Below are 24,446 nucleotides of genomic sequence, written 5' to 3' on the forward strand. Positions count from 1 at the left end.
TTAATTCTATCTTTTGACTAATGAGTTTTTAGACATCATTGTTAAGTCTATCTTTTGACTAATGAGTTTTTAGACATAATTGTTAAGTCTATCTTTTGACTAATGAGTTTTTAGACATAATTGTTAAGTCTATCTTTTGACTAATGAGTTTTTAGACATCATTGTTAAGTCTATCTTTTGACTAATGAGTTTTTAGACATTATTGTTATTTCTATCTTTTGACTAATGAGTTTTTAGACATCATTGTTAAGTCTATCTTTTGACTAATGAGTTTTTAGACATCATTGTTAAGTCTATCTTTTGACTAATGAGTTTTTAGACATAATTGTTAAGTCTATCTTTTGACTAATGAGTTTTTAGACATAATTGTTAAGTCTATCTTTTGACTAATGAGTTTTTAGACATAATTGTTAAGTCTATCTTTTGACTAATGAGTTTTTAGACATCATTGTTAAGTCTATCTTTTGACTAATGAGTGTGAATGTCCCTCTGGTATCTTTTGACTGATGAGTGTGAATGTCCCTCTGGTATCTTTTGACTGATGAGTGTGAATGTCCCTCTGGTATCTTTTGACTGATGAGTGTGAATGTCCCTCTGGTATCTTTTGACTGATGAGTGTGAATGTCCCTCTGGTATCTTTTGACTGATGAGTGTGAATGTCCCTCTGGTATCTTTTGACTGATGAGTGTGAATGTCCCTCTGGTATCTTTTGAGCGATGAGTGTGAATGTCCCTCTGGTATCTTTTGACTAATGAGTGTGAATGTCCCTCTGGTATTATAGTTATAGTTACCATAGATTGAGGTCCTTGTCCTACATTACCAACCAGTTGTTGTTGTTCTTTACCAGTTAGCTGTGTGATTTCTACAGTACTGAAACAATAATAGTAATGATTATTTACATCTTAGCTTCTGTTATTTGGAAATTTTTTTATTGGACTATATGCATGGATCAGTATATATGTTGGTGAAAGCAATTGATTAATATACTTCACTTTTTAACCCTTTTCAACATATTTGTTAACAACCAAATATGAACACAGTTTTTATTTCCATGCCTATAATTTAACAAGTTTGTCAATGGAGAGAAACATGAACTTCATTTATGTCTTATATTTTACCCACTAATGCATGGCTATAGAATGAAGGTGCCATCTTACACTGAGACACCAAAAACAAGCTTAATTGTCGAATAAGTATTTTACATCCCAGCTTATTTAAGATGGATTACCATCAGACTTGGGGTAATTGTAATTGTAATCGTTAATCAGCTGTAATTGATTACAATTTTTCAAGTAATCATTGTAATCATTAATCAGCCAAAAATCTGATTACATGTAATTTAATTTAATCAAGTACTTTTCAAAATACCCTGTAATCCTGATTATTTTATGATTACATTCTGATTACAATGAAAAAAAAATCTTAAACTGTGTTTATGGTCAATAAATGAACCTTTTTGTTATTCTTATTTAATTACTAATAATATTTAACATGTTAAGATAGTTTGGTTTACTTTTTTTTTATAAAGCATGATAATTGGTTTGTATACTTCAGTAAAAAATAAACTGTTACAGTATTGAAAAGTCATCAATGGCCTAAGTAAAAGATATTGTACATATATTCACAATTAAAAAATTTACATATATATATTTGATAATAACTGTTATATTCAAGTATATTCAAGTAATACTTTTCTTTAACCCTTAATTATAATCTTTTGTTAATGTTGTGATTTTTGTCAACTTTGAATTGACAGGTAGGAAACCAATTAAGGTTTGTTTTTGTTGCAATTACCAATTGAGTATAGGACAATATATATGGTAAAAGATAAATCAGAAATGTGATCATTTATCTAATTAGCACAAAATTAATTAAAAGTTGGACAAATATCTTGTTTAAAATTAGCAAATTTTTATTTGTATGTATTTGGACTTGACATGTAAAATGATAGGTTGTGCCATCTTTGCGAATCAAGAGACGTAGGTGATGAATATCATTATGTTATGTCATGTAATGCTCTAACTCAAGAAAGAAAGAGGTTGTTACCATACTATTGTACTCTTCATCCAAATATTTATAAATATCAACAATTAATGAGCTCTAATAATTATATTGTTCTTGAAAAACTTTGTAGATTTATAAAAATTATAAATGTGAGGGTCACTCCTCCTGGTTAGTTTGTAATTTAATGTTTATGTTTGTATTGTTCACATGTGCTTCAATATTTAATGTAATTGTTTATATATTCTCTGTAACTATGTAATTTGTAGTTTATGAGAAATAAAATTCATTCATAAAATGCAATGATTTTTAGTACTTGTATTTAATTTGTTTACAATTTGATTAAACTGGTAACTTTATTTTATCCATATTTTAACTTCCATAAACTGCACTTTGAAACAAATATAAATTAAAGTCTAGAATAGGTCAGAAGACAAACAGCAAACTCTTTTTATAAAGCTATATTCAATTAAAGTCAAAATAATTCAGAGATCAATGATGATAAAGTGCAATGGGTCATAACCAGTGACACAATGTTCATGGATGTATGAAGTGAACTTTTGTGGTTTATTAAATAGATGAAGTTTGAAGTTATCATTTTATAATATATCAAACAAAATACTTTCTAAACAATGCTATATATATACATACAATTTTTTTTTTTAAATTCATTGTAATCAGATGTAATCATGATTACTTTGCAAATGTAATCATTAATTTAATCAGACACTTTCAGAAATGATGTAATCTTTAATTTAATTTAATCGTACAAATGACAAAGTAATTGTAATTTAATCAATTACATTGAAAGTAATCGGACCCATCTCTGATTACCATAAGAGCAATCTTATTATATTCTTTCTAATGCAACATGGTTTGTAACATTGATTGCATAATGTCACAAATTTTCACTCCATCAATTTAGGTTCTTAGATGCAGATCCAGGATTTTGAAACAAACAGGGGCCTGTCAAGAAAACATTTAGAGTGGGACTTGTTATAACTGTATGTATTAACCACATATGTATCTCTATGGGAATAATGATTGTGCAAGCCCATACATTATGTGATTAATGCATATGTAGTTTAACCGTTGCAAATATCCATTCTAATATGACGTTCTTCTTAAGCTTTGGGTACAAATTAAAATAGAACATGGGCTGCACGTGATTGACGTCACAATTGAAATTGCAACGTCAGATGAATTTTGATCAAGGCCAGAGATCAAAATGGACATTTTTGGTGGTGTTGCTCACTCGGAAATTAAATAAAAACATTCTTAAAGTAAGTTTAAATGTTTCTGTTCTTTTTTATTGATAAACCGCTGAATTTCTTTAACGTTTTTGGTTCACGAAATCAAAATGGTGACATTCTGAACGTCTACTATAGGTCCGCTTCGAAGTGAAAAAGTTCAAATATTCCTATTAGAATCAAAATAATTCTATCCTGCCATGCTCTATGCTCAATTTAACATGGGTAGGCATTATATTTGTAAACATTTAATACCTCGCTAACGCTCGGTATTAAGATATTAACAAATATAATGCCTACCCATGTTAAAATGAGCATAGAGCATGGCAGGATAGAATTATTTCTTAATTTACTGCCTCCACTGATTTTTAAATGTATGACTTAGCAATGGTTTATTACTGTTGTATTTTTTATTTGACTGTCTCAAATATCCATTTACTGTCTCCACCAACACATTGCAAGAAAACTCTATTTGCAACCATCAAATCACAAGGTGATGCCAACGAATTCATAAATATAATATTGTGATATCCTAAATCACGATACTGTGGATTGATTATTATTCATTGGTACAGTAACATTAACGGTACCAATTTTCCTGCACCAGATGCGCATTTGGACAATACATGTCTCTTCAGTAATGCGTGTGGCCAAAATATTTGAAATCCAAAGCTCTTAATAAAAGAGGAATCTTGAGCTATAATCCAAAAGTTCCAAAAAGTATAGCCAAATCCGTAAAAGGAATCAGAGCTTTGCATGAAGGAGATACATTCCTTAATTTATAATTTCTACTTTTTGAACAGCAAATTTTAATAACACAAGAAATCTGTATTTTTATGCCAGTACCGAAGTACTGGCTACTGGGCTGGTGATACTCTCGGGGACTAACAGTCCACCAGTAAAGGCACACACACATGTGAACCACGAATTCAAATATTCAACGAATAAAATATTTTTTAAAAGGCTTTGTATACAGAGATTAGCAAAACCACGAAATCAAATTATCCACGCATATGCAAATTTTCAGTAATCCACAAAAATTGATATCCACCAAAAAAATAAAATAAAACCAGTGTAAAATGAAATGAATTTCCCAAAATATTTACTGCAATAGGGTTATGATACTAATAATTTTGTGACAGAACCATATACCCTGTCATATATTGCACATTAGAAAATATTTGGCTCCAAAACAATAGATCTAAAATACAAGACTTATTCTTCACTTCACAACTTTTAAACTACATTGTATTTAAAATATATTAGCTTGTGACAAAGCATAATAAAGTTGTTAGTGTAAGTAAGAGTGAATGTTTTAATAAAAAAATAATGTAATGTAATACATATGATACAGTAGTCTTTTGACCAAATAATTGGTGGACCTCACAATTGCAGTTAAGATTTGTCAGCCAGAATTTAATCAGCTTTGTAAGTTATTTCTTTAAACATGTTTTGGACCTTGTAATGTTTCTTACATGTACCTCAGAAACTAGAACTTTCCATTCTATTTTAATACATAAAGGGTTCAATTTCTTTTTCCATTTTACTGCCTGGCTTACAAAAACTGTAATATGGATGGAACTGGATAGTTGCATTCACTCTTACATGTACTTGCCAATAAAATTAAGAAGTCAATGTACAATTCTGGTTATTAATAAATATCTATTATAGTTAGGCGTGAAGAAAAAAGTTGTATGAACCACAGGTACTTGTAGATACATATAAGTCAACCATAAAAAATCTCAAATACTGTTTATCAGTAATTTAGGGTACACCCACTCAGGGGCACCCAAAAGGGTATCCTGTCCACAAGTACCTGTGGTATGCACCAAAAGTGAGCTATGAACACAAAGCATTTACAGATAGGACTATCTACCCTCTAACGGATTACCTTTTCATACTCTGTAGTATTTGTTCCTCATTTTCACTAAACAAGATATAAGTAACACAGATAGTTTCTGGAGTGCAAGTTAGTGAAAGTAGTGCACAATTTGGATTATTTGAAAAACTTCTGTTAATTGATTTTTGTGTAAATAATTCAGGAAATCCATAATTTGTTATTAGGACATCCATAAATCATTAAGGACTCCTGAAATATTTCAGAACCTCAATAAAAGAATAGAGTTTCAATGTCCCCCAGTTTGTACATATTTGGTTTATTCAAGCTACAATGGTTATCACTAAATAAAACACTTTTTATGTTTTTGGTTTTTTTCAAGTATCTCAGAGAAATGAAGGCTCCAAAGCAAATGCAATACAATTTTTGTTATAATTAAATTTACCAAGTGGCATAACCATGATAACTAGTTAGAAATATTAGATCAGCACCGATTTTCAAAGTGTTAATTTTATTTTTTAAATAAAACTATGATATAGTTTTCAATAAATTCTGGCAAGAATTGTACACATATTCACTAATAGCACAATTTTCCATATCATCAATTTATCCAAGGAACGTAACTCTTTTAAAAATAATTGTTCAGCATCAATTTCAAGTTTGTCAGGAACATTGATGATATAAACCTGCAATATTAATTTCATAAAATTCTGACCAGAAATGTACACTATGCAATTTTACATATAATAAAATATTTCCTAGGGGCATAACTCTTTTAAAAATAATAGATGGGCACTGATTTTTGAACTTGTTAAAATCATCGATGATATAAACAAGTGTGCACTTACTGAAATGTCACCCTCTTTACTAATCATTGATTTTTTTGTTGATAGTCCTAAATATCACTATCCCTATGTTGAGGTATCTGTGACAAAAGTCATAGGCTTAACAAAAATATGGCCATAATTGTACACATTAGAGATCTCATTATTCAATCATCAATATGATAAATATTTGTAATAATATGAAGTATAGTGAATACCTATGTTCTTTTTTCATTTGGTCCAACTGTTCAAGTTTACTTCTATGTTCTTGTTCAACTTTTGTCATCATTTCTTTAATTACACCAAAAAATGCATTAAACTGCAAAACATACATGTAAAAATTTTATTATACAGTTTTTCTATGACAACAACTATATATGGTTTTATAGACTATATATTAAAAGGGTCATCAGATTGATTGATTGATTGTTGGTTGTTTGAAGTCCAGTAGAGGGCCATCAGAGTACAACTGTATAATGTCAGATCAAAGTATTGGTGCCAATGACACAATAGTAACATGTTTGAATTTTCTTTGAATGTGGCAGCTTATGGTAATGCTGTTACCCTGTTGCTACTTTATGTTTTATATGAACAGACTAATTCAATCCCATCCAAAATCACAGAGGGGACACAGAAAAACATGTTTTATGGTATCAAGTAACAGAATAATTAACAGAATATTGGACAGTATAGACAGAGATTTTTTGAACTTTCAATGTTTATGAAGCTTTATACCAATTCAATATTACCCTTACCTTTTAATAGCTGCAGAACTGTACCTCTTAGGTTTCTTACGATATCTTTTTACTATTTGCAGACCATTAACATGAATGCATTTTTTTTTCTCTCACTATTTTAATTAATTAATGATATACATACCTGCGACAGATTTATATTATTATCTATACTAAGTGGAATCAGGAACGGCAAGACTTTAGAAGCCATTATGTCTTTTGTTATCCCCAACTTAGCATGAGTCATGGTCACCTGATAAATGCCTGAAATCAGTATTTAATATGGTTAATAAACTTCTTAACAGTGTAAAATATCCTTTCTAATTACGTATTAATATTTATTTGGTGGAAAAGTGTGTGTCTTTTCTATTTGTTAATTCAAATAAAATTGAGAATGGAAATGGGGAATGTGTCAAAGAGACAACCACCCGACCATAGAAAAAACAACAGCAGAAGGTCACCAACAGGTCTTCAATGTAGCGAGAAATTCCCGCACCCGGAGACATCCTTCAGCTGGCCCCTAAACAAATATATATTAGTTCAGTGATAATGAACGCCATACTAATTTCCTAATTGTACACAAGAAACTAAAATTAAAATAATACAAGACTAACAAAGGCCAGAGGCTCCTGACTTGGGACAGGCGCAAAAATGCGGCGGGGTTAAACATGTTTATGAGATCTCAACCCTCCCCCTATACCTCTAGCCAATGTAGAAAAGTAAACGCATAACAATACGCACATTTAAAATTCAGTTCAAGATAAGTCCGAGTCTGATGTCAGAAGATGTAACCAAAGAAAATAAACAAAATGACAATAATACATAAATAACAACAGACCACTAGTCATTAACTGACATGCCAGCTCCAGACTTCAATTAAACTGATTGAAAGATTATGAATTCATCATATGAATATCAGGTACAATCCTTCCCGTTAGCCCACATGGTTTTGTTCAAACTTTAATATTTTATGAATACCAGTTACTATTTTGACACATGTGCCTATCATCAATACATGATAACATTTTATGCATTAAATTCATGTTTTGAAAATTTCTTTTAACCATTTTATCTTAATTTCATAATGATTTATATTTACTGTATATGTAAAGTTTATTTCAGATGTAGTCAGTTTCAAGCAGTACTTATGCAAATAAAGTAGCACATGTTCAAGAAAATAAATGAATTTGTTTGCTTTTGTCAATTATCTTCAAGTAAAACTGGTTTATCATATATGTCTACTACAATTTTTGTTTATCTACATGGTGTCAAAAGGAGATAAATCATATTTCAAATAAATATTTTTTTTGTGTGTTTTTGTTAATTATCTTCAAGTAAAACTAGTTCATCAGATATTTCTGCTACAATTTTTGTTTATCTTCATGGTGTCAAAGGGAGATAATTCAAAATAAAAATAAAATATTTTTCTGTGTGTTTTTGTTAATCATCTTCAAGTAAAACTAGTTCATCAGATATTTCTACTACATTTTTTTTTATCTAAATGATGTCAAAGGGAGATAAATCATAATTTAGAATAAAAAGTTTACCTAATATACTCATTAAAACAGCTGGTTCTTTGGAAGGTACTTGAGGGAGGAATGGTAGTATATCGTCTAACACAGTCCATTTATCCATGTATTCTAACAGTTTACCTACACATAATAGACAATGAACTCTAATCTGTAATGAAAAGGATTGCCATCTGAATATGCATTCATATATCATACCATATAACAGATAACATCGTGTGATAAATGCTGAGCAAAGTAACAAAGTATATAGAAAAATTCTATTCATTTGTAGAAAATAGAAAAAAAAATTCGGCCACACTTTTTAAGAGATGAAGAATTTGTCCATGATACAGTAGCTAAATAATGATTGGTCATCTTTTATATGCAACAATATAAGACTTTTCAACAAAAATTTACAACACAGAGACAAGTTTGCAACTATTCTTTTCAAATGATTTTAAAACAAGTTAGTTAATTTCTATGTCATTTGTTTCTTATGGAGACTTGTCTCATTGCCAATCATTCCAGATCTTCTTATTCTAATATCTGTTATTTATGTTTTACCAATATTCTTAAATCCGAAATCAAGCAGTTTTCCACAGAAATATAAATTATAACTTTTTAATTTAGATAGCTCTTCATAAAATTTGAACTGAATTCACAATGGTTTTATCAAAGTTATCATATAATTTGTTTACTGTAATAAAATGGCCAAAATGCAAATGTTAAAAATAAATCTTTTTGTATATATTGAGTCAAACTTATATGTATTGATATCATTATAATTTACCTTAAGTGTTGATGTTCCTAAACAGATCTTTTTAATCCTTGGCAATATGTGGGACTTCAGTGAAGAGAAGTCTATTAACTCAGCAAATGTTGGAATGATGTTTAAACAAATTTCCTGTAAAATAATGGTGATTTAGAATATTTCTCCATACTTCTGACATCATCTTAAATCAAAGCATAAATGCATAAAAGAGCATAAAACTGGTTATATTCCTATTACCTAGGGACAAGCTAAAAGTATTGTCATGTTTGTTCTTTATAAAAAAAGAATTTAACTGTTGCTTATTTGAAAACCCTGATAATTTATCACTATTATTTTATAATTTCAATATCGCTGATTTGGTGTTTAGTGAACAAATAATTCTTGTAAGTAATAGATTATTCTTTTGTTCCAATTTAATTTCAAATTGTAAGCTTTTGAAAACTCTTTGATATATTACAATGTCAGTGCCACTTTTGAAAAAGAATTTATGTGTCTTTTTATGTTATATTGTTACACAACTGTATCACATTAGGATGAAGACTGACACCTGTTAACATTTCAACCTGCTGCATTTTTATGCATCTATCTTCAGTCAGAAACCTGTTGTTCAATGGTTGTTGTTTGTTGGTTTGTTTCATAAGTGTTTCTCTGATTTTATATAGATTTTCATATTTGGTTTTTCACTAGTCATTTTGGGGTCCCTTTATAGCTTGCGATTCAGTGTGAGCCAAGGCACCATTTTTAAGGTCGTTCTTCAGCCTTAAATTGCTTACTTTTTACACATTGTAAATTGCATGGAGAGTAGACTCATTGGCACTCATACCACATCTTCTTATATATATTCATTTCTAACAGTTTTCAAAGAGAGACAACTGTTATATCTCTCTTAATTTATAATTTTCTGATATAAATTTTTACTTAACAAACTTCTTTTCTTAAGAAAGATAAAACCCTATTACATAATACATACAGGATCAACAACAGTTAATAAAACATTGCCAAATAAGTACATTTAATAATTACAAATCTTTGCAATATTTTGTTAAACTAAGGGTTATCAAACTTTTATGAAGCTACCTGTAACTGTGGACTATTCTGGTCTAATGCCTGATATATCATTGGCAGAACATGATTTCTAATCTCTGATTGAGGAGTTTTCTTTAATAATAGATTCATATTTTGCATAAACAGGAGTAATATCTGCAAAATAGAGTTCAATTATGAATTAAGTACAAATATGCTTTAATAAAAAACATATTTATAATGAAACTTCTAGTAAAATAATTATATAAATTTAAAACATTTGTTTTGCAGTCCCAGATATGTTACTTTCAAGTTTGTGCTGTAATCATGTAAGAACAAAACCAATGTTCTATAATTGTTATTAAAAAGCTTTTAAATCTTGATGGTGCAGTGACAACCACTTCTGTTTTGAAAGGATTAATACTTATCACTTGCTTTTTCCATCTATCATTTAAGGTAGATAGGGTGTCTTCCTCCATTTTGGATTTTGAAATACTAGAAAACAAGGTCTAGATCTTTGATGAAATGTGCAAATTTTTATAGTAGTAGGTAATTCATGTGTAAGAATTTTCATTATAATATAGAAAATGCCATGTTTGATCATATTTATGATTGCATTTTACAACTAGAGGCTCTAAAGAGCCGGTGTCGCTCACCTTGGTCTATGTGTATATTAAAGGAAGCAGATGGATTCATGACAAAATCGTGTTTTGGTGATGGTGATGTGTTTGTACATCTTACTTTACTGAACATTCTTGCTGCTTAAAATTATCTCTATCTATAATGAACTTGGCCCAGTAGTTTCAGTGGAAAATGTAAATAAAAATTTACAAATTTTATGAAAATTGTTAAAAATTGACTATAAAGAACAATAACTCCTAAGGGGGTCAATTGACCATTTCGGTCATGTTGACTTATTTGTAAATCTTACTTTGCTGAACATTATTGTTGTTTACAGTTTATCTCTATCAATAATAATATTCAAGATAATGACCAAAAACAGCAAAATTTCCATAAAACTAACAATTCAGGGTCAGCAACCCAACAACGGGTTGTCCGATTCATCTAAAAATTTCAGAGCAGATAAATGTTGACCTGATAAACAATTTTACCCCATGTCAGATTTGCTCTAAATGCTTTGAATTTTGAGTTATAAGCCAAAAACTGCATTTTACCCCATGTTCTATTTTTAGCCATGGCGGCCATCTTGGTTGGATGGCCGGGTCACAGGACACATTTTTCAAACTACTATCCCAAAAGATGATTGTGGCCAAGTTTGGAATAATTTGGCCAAGTAGTTTCAGAGAAGATTTTTGTAAAAGATTACTAAGATTTACGAAAAATGGTTAAAAATTGACTATAAAGGGCAATAATTCCTAAAGGGGTCAACTGACCATTTCAGTCATGTTGACTTATTTGTACATCTTACTTTGCTGAACATTATTGCTGTTTATAGTTTATCTCTATCTATAATAATATTCAAGATAATAACCAAAAAGAGCAAAATTTCCTTAAAATTACTAATTCAGGGCCAGCAACCCAACAACGGGTTGTCCGATTCATCTGAAAATTTCAGGGCAGATAGATCTTGAACTGATAAACAATTTTACTGCATGTCAGATTTGCTCTAAATGCTTTGGGTTTTGAGTTATAAGCCAAAAACTGCATTTTACCCCATGTTCTATTTTTAGCCATGGCAGCCATCTTGGTTTGACGGCCGGGTCACCGGACACATTTTTCAAACTACTAACCAAAAAGATGATTGTGGCCAAGTTTGGATTAATTTGGCCCAGTAGTTTCAGAGGAGAAGATTTTTGTAAAATATTACTAAGATTTACGAAAAATGGTTAAAAATTGACTATAAAGGGCAATAACTCCTAAAGGGGTCAACTGACCATTTCAGTCATGTTGACTTATTTGTAAATCTTACTTTGCTGAACATTATTGCTGTTTACTGTTTATCTCTATCTATAATAATATTCAAGATAATAACCAAAAAGAGCAAAATTTCCTTAAAATTACTAATTCAGGGGTAGCAACCCAACAACGGGTTATCCGATTCATCTGAAAATTTCAGGGCAGATAGATCTTCACCTGTTTAACAATTCTACCCCATGTCAGATTTGCTCTAAATGCTTTGGGTTTTGAGTTATAAGCCAAAAACTGCATTTTACCCCATGTTCTATTTTTAGCCATGGCAGCCATCTTGGTTTGACGGCCGGGTCACCGGACACATTTTTCAAACTACTAACCAAAAAGATGATTGTGGCCAAGTTTGGATTAATTTGGCCCAGTAGTTTCAGAGGAGAAGATTTTTGTAAAATATTACTAAGATTTACGAAAAATGGTTAAAAATTGACTATAAAGGGCAATAACTCCTAAAGGGGTCAACTGACCATTTCAGTCATGTTGACTTATTTGTAAATCTTACTTTGCTGAACATTATTGCTGTTTACTGTTTATCTCTATCTATAATAATATTCAAGATAATAACCAAAAAGAGCAAAATTTCCTTAAAATTACTAATTCAGGGGCAGCAACCCAACAACGGGTTATCCGATTCATCTGAAAATTTCAGGGCAGATAGATCTTCACCTGCTTAACAATTCTTCCCCTGTCAGATTTGCTCTAAATGCTTTGGTTTTTGAGTTATAAGCCAAAAACTGCATTTTACTCCTATGTTCCATTTTTAGCCATGGCGGCAATCTTGGATGGTTGGCCGGGTCACCGGACACATTTTTTAAACTAGATACCCCAATGATGATTGTGGCCAAGTTTGGTTTAATTTGGCCCAGTAGTTTCAGAGGAGAAGATTTTTGTAAAAGTTAACGACGACGACGCCAGACGCCGGACTCCAAGTGATGAGAAAAGCTCACTTGGCCTTTTAGGCCAGGTGAGCTAAAAATAAGAATTCTTTTGTTTGATTCATTTTTTCCCAACTTTGTCAAATAAGGGGAGGCAACTAAAATGCAAGGGCAGATAATTCAGATAGTGTTACTTTTACAATAGAATGTGTTAGGAATTTACCCATTTTTACAAGTAGCAAGAAAACGAGTCCGGTGACCCCATTTTTCTTTTTCTTATCTGAAAGCATAATATTGGAGTTATCTTCTCAAAATTTATCTCAAAATTCTATGGTGTGGTTTGCGTTTTATGGCGGAAAAATGGGTTTTCCATGCATAATCTATACAGAATCTTGACAATTTTGCACAACCTGTAGTGTGAAAATAAGTCCGGTGACCCATTATTTTTATTAATGTTTTTAAACAAGCAGGATATGAACTACATTTTGGCAAATTATTAAAAGATTCTATGGATTATAATTAGACACCCCATCTACCTTAACTGTTCTTTAGATTCAAATTTAAAAAAGTTGCATTTTATTTATTTTCAAAATGTTTAAAAGTTTACCGTTGCTTCTTAAAATGACAAGAACTATTGACTGAAGGACACTGCTACTTTAAAAGTTGGATTGGATAACATGGGATTAAGTTTGGGACAGTTTTTTGTGATATGGTTTATTTGGTAAATGGATCAATGTCTTTTTTGAGAAGTAGAGGATATTTGATAAATGGAAAAAAAAATCAGGAAGATGTCACAACTTTGTAGTTGTCAACAATGACCTTGAGATGTGTCAAAGCGACATGAATGGCCCGATCCCAAAAAGTTGAAAAACTTTCAATTTCAATAACACATGTGGACATAAACATGATGGTAGTCTCACATTGATATGTTCATAATTATAAATTAACTGTTAACAAAACTCAGCTCAAAATGTGGAGGCCTATAGAAAAAAAGTCTGTATAACTGTGATTTTTAACAATTTTCAAAGTTGTAAACCCTTAATTTTGGCAAAAATTAATGGAGAGGAACAAAACTTAAACTTGATCTGTACCTCATCATGATTAACTCACAAACCAAAAATCAGCCCAATATCTGAAGGCATTTAGAAAAAAACTCTGTATATCTGTGATTTTCAACAATTTATCAAAGTCCAAAGCCTGTAATTTAAGCAAAAATAATCAGAGCGAAAAACATATTAAACTTGATTTGTAACTCATCATGGTGAACTCACAAACCAAAAATCAGCCCAATATCTGAAGGTGTTTAGAAAAAAACTCTGTTTGTTGCGGAATGACGGAATTTCGGACTGATGGAATTTCGGAAAGACGGAATTTCAGAATTTTGGACAAGGGTAAAACTATATGGCACCGACAACTTTGTTGCGGGGCGATAAAAATGCAAATCAGTGGCAGGGTAATTTAAATATAAACAAACCTGTATTGGTTCCTTGATTTTAAACATAGGTTTAAGTTCTGGAAAGATAAACATCATGTATTCTTTTTCTGTCACTTGTTCTGCCATCAGTAATATGCTGGGTAAAACAAAAGGAATCATATCTGCATTCACACATTCTTTGGTTAAAGCTGGTAATATTCGCTGTAAATTTACTCTCTAAAGAAAATAACAAGATAAGTCTCGTTAGTTTGTTTAATTTTGAAATTCTTATAAAAAAATAGTTGGTGACTAATTTCTATCAGTTAACAAGTACCCCTGTCCTCCTGTTAACATTAGAAATTTTTTTTGCCTTGTAAAAAATTTAGATGTTTTTTATGACATTTAGCCATATGAATTCTACATGAAAATAATACCCCATCACTAGATTCAAGAAAGTACTATTTTCATACATAAAAAACTTATAACAATTTATTAAAATCAACGAAAAAATGTGAGTTGATAAATGAAGGGGATAATTGAGAGTTCATGTCGTGAGAAAGTCTATCCTGGTATTAAGACAGTTCACCTGTGCTGTCCTAACATTTCTATCAATTTGAGATGTATTAATATGAAGTGTAAGTTTCAATGACATAAAAAGCAAGATAAAATGAAATTTTTACATTTAACTAAAGAAACATGACATTCTTTTAATTACATGTGGTTTTGAATTATTTAAAAAAAAAAGAGAAAACATGTTATTTGCTGACAAAAAAGGTAAACCACAATGTGTAACTTTGATTACATAATGTATTAGAGGTCAATGATACATGTAGTAAGGAAAACTACTATACTGGCTTTTTTCTACCTAAATTTCCTTTTCAATCATGTGTTTGAACCTACACTGTCTTTTATAATTTACTTTTAGTTTATTAGTGCTTTTAAAAGAGTTATTCCCAAAATTAAATGTGCACAATATTCTTAAAGTAGGGATGTTAATGAGGACTTGAGTATCGCTTGGTAGAATTAAGTCTTGAAAGTCTTGAATACAAAAAAGTTACTTGAATCTGTTTCTTCCTTATCATGTTTTTGTGTACTTTAAATGAAATTTGTTTTTATTGAGAATGTACCTCTGCTAATTATAATATTAATCCTAGACATTGCAAGCAATATTGCTTTGCTACTTTATTTGGTTGAAAAAGACAACATGCTGCAGTATAAAATTAACCTAAGTATCAGAAAGACCCATAATGCATTTGTATTGTGCAAAGGACAAGTTTCACATTTGATTTTGTACCCATTTACAACAAAAATCGCAACTAATAATAAGTACATGTACAATATTAAACAAAATAATACAAAAGCATTACACAAATGACAGACAAATACTTTATAAGTAAACTAATGTCACTTTTCCGGTTTAATTTTATGAAATGTGAGTTTTAAATAAAGTATTAACCTGAAACTTATGAATTTTTGCATTAAAAAAGAAATCACAATGCCATTTTGAATTCTTAGTTATACCTTTGGCAGTTTTTCTATAATTTTAGGTAATCCCTTGAAGAAGTGTGATTTCTGCAGATTGTCTCTTTGGAACAATGTATCCATAAACTGTAATGTCATGGAACCAACATCCTCAAAATAGGGAATCTGAAAGTAATCCAATATATGTAACTAATTATCATGAAAATGATTTAAAGTTATACTACTACAATAAATTTTCACTCTCTAGCAAATCATCCATGTAATGTCATTTATAGCATAAAACTTATATAAATCAATTAAATGAAATACATAATTCTTTAGAGGCATAAATAATAAGTCATAAATAGTATATGTAATATAAATGTGTGAGTTCAGGGTTTAGGTGAAATTTTCCCTACAGAAATCAAGTTGTTTTCCAATCGTTACTTTATTTTAATATTGATTTACAGTATATGATTTTTTTTCATCAAAATTTTACAGTTTTAACATTTCCTTATACAGTGCACATAGACTAATGATTAGAGCTGTTAAAGTAAGTGCAGCTCTAGGTGAATAAGATGACAATATCAACGTGTAGTTCTTAAAACATACAGACTGCTTTCAAACTGAGATTTAGATATAGTGATTTATATTGATTTAGATGATAACACAATGTTGACTGCTGTACCCCTATTTTTTACCTTTTTACCTATTGTGTCTATTTGTTATGTTAACACATCGGTGGCAATATAATGGAATTTGATGCAACTGTCATACAAGTGAGAGGTTTAGCTAGCTATAAAACCAGGTTCAATCCACCATTTTCTACATTTGAAAATGCCTGTACCAAGTCAGGAATATGACAGTTCTTGTCCATTCCTTTTTGATGCGTTTTGTTATTTGATTTTGCCAAGTGATTATAGACTTTCCGAATTGATTTTCCACTGAGTTCAGTATTTTTGTGATTTTACTTTTTACTTTGTGTATAGTTGTGTATTTGTTTAATCTACATTAACTAGAGGTATAGAGGGAGGGTTGAGATCTCACAAAACATTTATAACCCTACCATATTTTTACCCCTGTCCCAAGTCTGGAGCCTTTGGCATTGTTAGTCTTGTATCATTTTAAATCTTAGTTCATTTATACGCTTTGGAGCATGACATAAGTTTTCACTGAACTTGTACACATTTTTGTTAAGGGGCCAGCTAAGGTCCACCTCCCAGCAAGGGATTTTCTCAGTGTGTTGATGACTGATTGGTGGCCTTCAGCTGCTTGATTTTTTACTCTTTGGTCAGGTTGTTGTCTCTTTGACACACTCCCCATTTCCATTCACAAATTTTTTTTGTATATATATTTATGCAATTGTGCTATCTATATGCAATAGTTCATTACCTTGGTCAGTTGGTCAGAATCTGGCCTGACAGATGGCTCTGTATTCAGTAATAATTTAACATACTCATGTAACTCTACAGGAACATTACCCAGCAATGATGACCTAAATTTTCTTAGCTAAATAAAAACCAACATATTATATTTTCAAATCTTTTGTCTAAGAAAAAAAATGTCTCAAAGCTTCGCAATTAATATCATCAAAGTTTTTGCACATTTATTCACTCATCTTAGGCCAATTTGATTAATAATTGCTTTCAGGTTACCTTTAGTCAATCATAATTTTAAACATATTTAGATGTCGTTTGTTGATGTGGTTCATAAGTGTTTCTCGTTTCTCAGATTTTGTAAAGATTGGACCGTTGGTTTTCCTGTTTGAAGGGTTTTACACTAGTAATTTTTTGGGCCCTTTATAGGTTGTTGTTCGGTGTGAGCCAAAGCTCCGAGCTGAAGACTGTACTTTGATCTATAATGGTTTACTTTTATAAACGGTGACTTGGATAAGAGTTGTCTAATTGGCACTCATACCACATCTTCTTATATTTATTATATTATTTATAGTGATATTAATAAGTGAAATCTTTTAATTTGGAATGCGAAACAAAATTGTGATGTTCCATTGTTTATTTGTTAGTCCAACTGCAATGTATAGTATTTCATAATATGTCTATTCCTAATTAAGTATGACAGATAACACACCTCTTCAGAATATTTCTTGAACATGGAGAGCTGATTGTTACATTCATACAGAGGTTTCCCATAGTTAAAGATAGCATGGATTAGTACACCTATAGAAAACATATCTGATCCTCTACAACAGGTCATAGTTAGGGCAAACTCTGGGGCCAGGTAATCTAGGCAGGGCTGGATTATTGAGGGTAAATCTGGATCCCATTCTCTGTAGGGGAAGGTTGGCTCAGCATTGGCAAACTGCAAAGACAAACACTTAATTATTAGAAATATTCTTTAAATTTGCAGAATACTACAATCACGACAATCCATTTTTTTTTTTTTTTTTATATTAAACAAAATAAGTGTTAAGAGCACATGATCCATGTCCAGTTGACATCAAAATCTGCATCTATTTAAAACAAATATTGTACATAATTTTCAATTCCCTGATTACTATTTAATGGTATATTCCCCTTTCTTTCAAGTGATGATGCAATGGTAAAGACTGAACAGAACCTTTTGTGAAAGTCTTTCTTATTCCAATTCACAACTACCTGTATGTATAATAATGGTCATACATGAAACTGCAATATCTGAATTCCTGGAAAAATATAACATAAATATCACACAGAACGTTATATTTGTTGCTCGCATCTAAATGGTCAAATGTCATGAATGCCTACAATTGGTTATATCTGTTGTATTAGATCTTTAGTGTATAGTTATCTCAATGGCAACCCTACCACATCTCCTTATTTTCTTACATGTGACATACTTATGCAGTGATGTGACTCTTTAAAACTACCCTCTGACATTTTTCATATATATGTTTAATGAAAATCAATAGTAAGGAAAAAAAAATCACTATTAATAAATACATATAAGGTGTCCTTGGGACAGAGGCTTGGAGTGCAAAATGGTTCATTCTGCAATATTTCCATTTATAAAGGTACAGTGAGTGCACATAACTCAAGAACTTTGTAAGCAACGCCAACAAAATTAGAACTTTTGTATTTGGTGGTAATATGCATTGTGTATGAATTTCATAACATTTAGTTGAGGCAAACTAAAGTCAGAGAATGCAAAACAATTTTTGGGCTTGTGTACAGACATGGCAGCATGGAAATTATGCAGGTTTTACAAATTTCATCCTATCTATTTCCATGTTAATTTCTAAAGTGGAAAAGATTTGTGAAGAAAAATCAAATTCAATGTTACAAGCTTAAGTAATGGAAAAGAACGAACAATGATAACAAGCACCTGTTATTGTTTTTTTATTATCATAAAATTGCCTTTAATATTTCAATCTGATCATTCCCGTCTAAACAAGAATGATAATCTATAACTTTATGTAGCTTTATATAGCTACTTACAGAGGGATCAGATTGTTGATTGCCATTGGGAATACAGCAATCAAATCCTGCTATCTTCCAGGAACCATTCTTGTTTATAATGATAGATTCTGGACATATATTACAATGAACCATCTTCACATCATTATGTAAAAAAGCCAGTCCTTCTGCAAGCTGTAAAATAAGAACGGCAATTAATTATGAAAGTCTTTTAGTTTGGTTCTTTTTACAATTAAAAAAACAAGGATAGAACTTATAATGGCCCTCCGTTATGACAGGGGCATAAAAAAGGCTAATAGACAGTAATCCTTCCACTTTTTTTTTATAAACAAAAACCTTTTTTTTATGAGAATGATAAGTATTTTTTCAGAGAAATAAATGTTGGATACTCAATGCAAAAATATCAACTTCTTGAAAGAAATTTATTTCTTTGTCTTTTTTCACCAATAACTTGAAAGTCTAAAATGTTTTAACTGCTAACTTATAAACAGGTTGAGTAAGAGAGTATATAGCCATTATTATTTAAAACAGATAAAAAGACTGTTTCTAACAGAATATAAAAGTCACAGATTTAAATACTACAAGGAACCATCTGTCATGGAGTGCAATATATTTTCAAGATAATAACCAGATGCTCCACAGGATGCAGCTTTATACAATCGCAGAGGTCTAACCCTGAACAGTTGGGGCAAGTATGGACACAACATTTAAGCTTGATACAGCTCTGAATTTGGATTGTGATTAAATAGTTGACACAACATAGGTTTCTGACACCAAATGAATGTGGTCTAAGAACTTAAACTTAAAAATTTTAAATTGGACATTTACCTATAACATGTATAATGGTCCAATATCCAAAATCTAAATACATGGTTAGTATCAGCATATCACAGAACCCCAAGAATTCAATTTTTGATGAAATCAAATAATGTTCAATTACATAAAAGCATATCAAAGAATCCCAAGAATTCAATTTTTGTGAAATCCAACTAAGTTTAATTTAGTATGTAGACCAATTTGAAAACAGGACAAAAAATTAAGAATCTAATTACACGGTTAGATTTGGCATATAACCCCAATAATTCATTTTATAATGAAATCAAACAAAGTTTGATTTTGGCCCCTTTTGGCCGCTCATTCCTAAACTGTTGGGACCAAAACTTTCAAAATCAATCCCAACTTTCCTTTTGTGGTCATAAACCTTGTGTTAAAATTTCATAGATTTCTATTTACTTATACTAAAGTTATTGTGCAAAAACCAAGTAAAATGCTTATTTGGGACCTTTTTTGGCCCCTAATTCCTAAACTGTTGGGACCAAAACTCCCAAAATCAATCACAACCTTCCTTTTATGGTCATAAACCTTGCGTTGAAATTTCATAGATTTCTATCAACTTATACTAAAGTTATAGTGCGAAAACCAAATGTCTTCGAAGGACGACGACGGCAACATCATACCAATATACGATCAAAAAATTTTGCGGTCGTATAAAAATATAAAACCTTACACACTAAGAACCATTCTTTCATATTTATATCAATTATCATACAATTTTTAATTAGTTTTTTTTTTAATAACACTTAGCTACATTCTAAAAACCAAAATCTGTATAAAACAAATCCAAATCATTTTAACCTCCTTTCAAGGAAAAATTAGCTCACCTGAAGCAATCCATGTTTGATCTCCACTTCATACAATTTATAGTCTTTGAAGTCTGCAGGTAATGGAGTTGGCATGTTATCATGCTTATTCAAAACATTGGCTAAACAAGAGAACACTGGTTCTGTAGCAAAGGCTAAAGTTTCCCTGAAAGGGTAAAGCAGGAGTTTAAATAATAGATGGGAAAGTTGTTTAGACCTAATAAATTTGACCAAACAAACTACATAGATTTGCATTTTTAGAATTATACATTAACATGAATACAAACATTTCATCTATGACAATACATTCTATTATGGTTAAGGACTTTGTAGCAAACAGCATAAATTAGGACATGTATATTGGTTAACAGAAACAAAATGTAACATTACATTGTTTGTAAAACAAATCTAAATAAAAACAAGTCTATGGAGAATGCCATTTTACCTTGATTCTTCTAATGGATGTAAAACTGACAATATTTTAGGATGTCTCAATCTTGTTAGTTGTGATATGCCTTTTTTAAGTGTCTCAACAATCAGTTCTTTGTCTCTTCGAGAATATTTCTCTAGCAATTTCTTTTCAAAAACAAAAACAGCAGCCTCCTGTTAACAAAAAAAGTTAATAAGTACCAGGAAAACTGAGGTCATATAAGTACCATTTTAGTCTTATTTTGTAAGAGTCACCATTAATTTGCTTGTCTCTGAAACAAGTTTCCCTTTTGCTGAAGATATATCAATAACTCCCAATTTAAAAAGTATTTTGTGTCATGTTCTTTTAGTTATGCATGATTTTTTTATGCTTGAGATTCTCGGGATTTTGAAGCACATACAAGTATTTCGTTTACTGATAGAATTTGAGGACTATTCCAGCATTGATTATATTGAGAAGAAGGGAAAGGGGAAGATTATTTGACAAAGATAGCATTTACAATCATAGAAAATATTAACTAAGTTAAGTTTTATGCATGGCAGAATGATATGAAAAGTTCCTTCTAACTCCCTATTCATTTACATCTGTAATAGGTCTTACTTCGTGTACTTATAAGCACCAAGCAATAAAAAGCCTGAAAAATATTTATAATGATGATGATGAATTGTCTAGTTTCTTGTACTCTAAAGTTGTGACTGAACTTACCGAGTATGTAAAAATGATACACACTAAGTTTTAATGTGCAGACATCGCTATCATTTTCAAGGCAGATGCATCATACATACATGAATTTTGTGGTTAAATCATAAATTTGAAAAAAGGCATTACAAGCTTTGTAACTCTTTGTCAAATAGTTATTATTTTTTTTTAATATTTGATAAGTAATCAGTAGAGTGTGTATTTGAATTTTCCCATTTTTTCATAAATAGTACAGTGCAGCTGTCTTGTTCATAGATGATATAGCTGAAGGCATATCATGAGAACATTTGAAAGAAACACTTTTTTCATAACAACAAACTTGATCAGTGTTAAATTAAATTTAATATCTATGAAGATATATATATATATATGCTAAATACAATAACATGTTAAGATGAAACTGTTTCACATCCTCAAATTACAGTTTATTTGTTTGGGATTTAGAATCATTTTTTTTTGTGTTGGAATTTTTGTAAGAAGTACATCACAAATTAACTTCCAGTCATGTATTGCACGTTTTCTCACCTGTTTGGTAGTTTTCTTGATAGCATTATAAATTTTCCAGACAAGACCCGGACCTCCACTAGCTATATGATTTAACACATCAAAATCTTTAGACAAGGGGTTTCCTGGTAAAGCACTGGTCACAGCACTTCTTAGTTTATTAAACATATCCATTGTTAATTTCTTTTGTATGTTGAAATGAGGATCTTATACAGGTACTTCACTTAGTCCTAAAAATAAAATTATACACATTCATGACATATATATAAATGTATTTAAACAAACATATTCATCAATTTAAAATGTACATGTCAAAGTTGTTGATAAGCATTTTTTTTAAAATCTAAATACCATTGTTATAATTGTAAATGTGTGAAGGCATTTTTAATCTTTCTTGTTTCTTCTTGAAGCCATTTTTTTAATTATATCAAATTCATTTTTCAGTGAATATTACTTTTAAATATACCCTACTTTGACCATCAAAAGTTTTTATTTTGACTTACTTTTAGCAAGAAACATTATGTTATTCATTCAATAGGCTTTTGTTTCAACGTGGAATTATTTTTAATGATTGGATTTGTATAATTTCTTGTGCTTGAAATTTTTAATAAATCCCATGGTTATTCTGATTTATATTGTTTTGAGCAGTTCATAACACTTTTGATACAATGTACTTAGTGTGCGGCAAAGTTCATACTATTGAAAATATGCTTCATTTTGGTCTCTTGTGAAGAGTTGTCTTGTAAGCAATGATTGCTTACGAGACAACTCTTCACAAGAGACCAAAATGACACAGGAATTATGATTGAATCATACCACTTCTTTTTTATGTTGTCCACATCTCGTACAACATCTTCTAATTTTTATATTATCAGAAAAACTATATAAAATATGGCAAGATTGCTATCTTAAAAAGAAGGGTTGGTGAGGTAAATGTAAAATTTTCATTATTTTTTGTCTTTAACCAAGGGGAAAGGGAAATGAACTCCAAAGCATTTTGAACTATCTTACCTATAATTCATAGGTGAATATTGTTCATATGATATTTTCATAGGCTAGTATTGTTCGGACAATATTTCATAATAACATCATGTCCCTGGACACAATTCAATGAGGAAAAATGTTTAGTAGAAATAATTTGATGGCTGACAATATTTCATCTTTTTTATAAATGAAGAAAAGTGAAGTCTATAATTTTTGCCGGTAGTTCTGGGAAAACTTATAGCGACATTCATGACAGTGGTATGTCAGAAGAACTGCCCCGAAATTAGATTACTTTGACGTCCAACGGCTGTTTTGCCAGACAAGCTAAGGCCATGGGATGAGCTCTGACGATGGGGCCAGTCTACAAACCTAACAGAATGAGATCCTGTTGAATTCATTAATTGTCCCTTCTCTCACTTGAAGAGTAACCTACTAATCATAGAGCTACAGCCCAGTAGCAATATCATTTCTCAAGATGAAGTTACTGTTTCATATATATGCATATATATATTATAATGTGGTATCGTAGTGAACCTTTGACATGTCATGCTTGAATATATTCCTATTAATCAGTCTATTATGACAAGGAATATCTAATGGACTTTTATGAAAAGACCTCTCAGTGTCAATCGCAAATTTTTATAATTTGTTATGAATAATTATTAATTTAGCCGACAAGAAACAACTTAAATCATTTAAAATTTCTCAATAAAGAGTCAAGTTTTACATCTGACATTAACGCATTAGATATGTGTAATTACTTTATGTGGTGTGTGTATTTATACATCGAAGATTTATGCAATTAGCACTGAAAGTATTATTCGATTTTTCTTGACGTTGTGGGGTGCGCCATCTTGAAATGTAAAAGATAAACAATTTCGGAAACGACTCCGTCTTTCCGGAAATATAATTATTTTTCTAGTAGTTTGATGTTATATCAGACATTTGTGAATACATTTGGTTGTCCAAAAGCTCTGCAGGTATAATATTTACAACTTTATACATAATTTGTATCTCTTAAAGAATTAAGCCTTAGATTCATGATGTTTTTATTAGTTGGTTTTGGCTTTAAACTGGCTAACAGCTGCAGTGATTGAGTGTGTAAAAATTTGATTTGTCATTTAATAAAAAATATGTACATAAGC

General features: G+C 30.6%; 1 protein-coding gene across 2 annotated transcripts in view; it reads right to left on the reverse strand.

Annotated features, from left to right (window-relative positions):
- LOC139480947 (SCY1-like protein 2) overlaps positions 1-24,181 on the reverse strand; it is a 29,447-nt gene extending 5,266 nt beyond the window's left edge. For both annotated transcript variants that reach the window (XM_071263938.1, XM_071263937.1), the window contains exons 1-15: positions 24,063-24,181; positions 22,339-22,547; positions 21,130-21,287; positions 20,706-20,850; positions 19,066-19,218; positions 17,720-17,950; positions 17,024-17,140; positions 15,692-15,817; positions 14,231-14,407; positions 10,007-10,129; positions 8,948-9,061; positions 8,194-8,326; positions 6,792-6,910; positions 6,131-6,231; positions 792-870 (exon numbers count right to left, since the gene is read on the reverse strand). In XM_071263938.1, coding sequence (XP_071120039.1) covers positions 792-870; positions 6,131-6,231; positions 6,792-6,910; positions 8,194-8,326; positions 8,948-9,061; positions 10,007-10,129; positions 14,231-14,407; positions 15,692-15,817; positions 17,024-17,140; positions 17,720-17,950; positions 19,066-19,218; positions 20,706-20,850; positions 21,130-21,287; positions 22,339-22,491 — 1,929 coding nt within the window. In that variant the 5' untranslated portion in view covers positions 22,492-22,547; positions 24,063-24,181. The remainder of the gene's footprint in view (positions 1-791; positions 871-6,130; positions 6,232-6,791; positions 6,911-8,193; positions 8,327-8,947; positions 9,062-10,006; positions 10,130-14,230; positions 14,408-15,691; positions 15,818-17,023; positions 17,141-17,719; positions 17,951-19,065; positions 19,219-20,705; positions 20,851-21,129; positions 21,288-22,338; positions 22,548-24,062) is intronic.
- Between the last annotated feature and the right edge of the window lie 265 nt (positions 24,182-24,446).

Source organism: Mytilus edulis, chromosome 7 (genome assembly GCF_963676685.1).
Source record: "Mytilus edulis chromosome 7, xbMytEdul2.2, whole genome shotgun sequence".
Taxonomy (NCBI): Eukaryota; Metazoa; Mollusca; class Bivalvia; order Mytilida; family Mytilidae; genus Mytilus; species Mytilus edulis.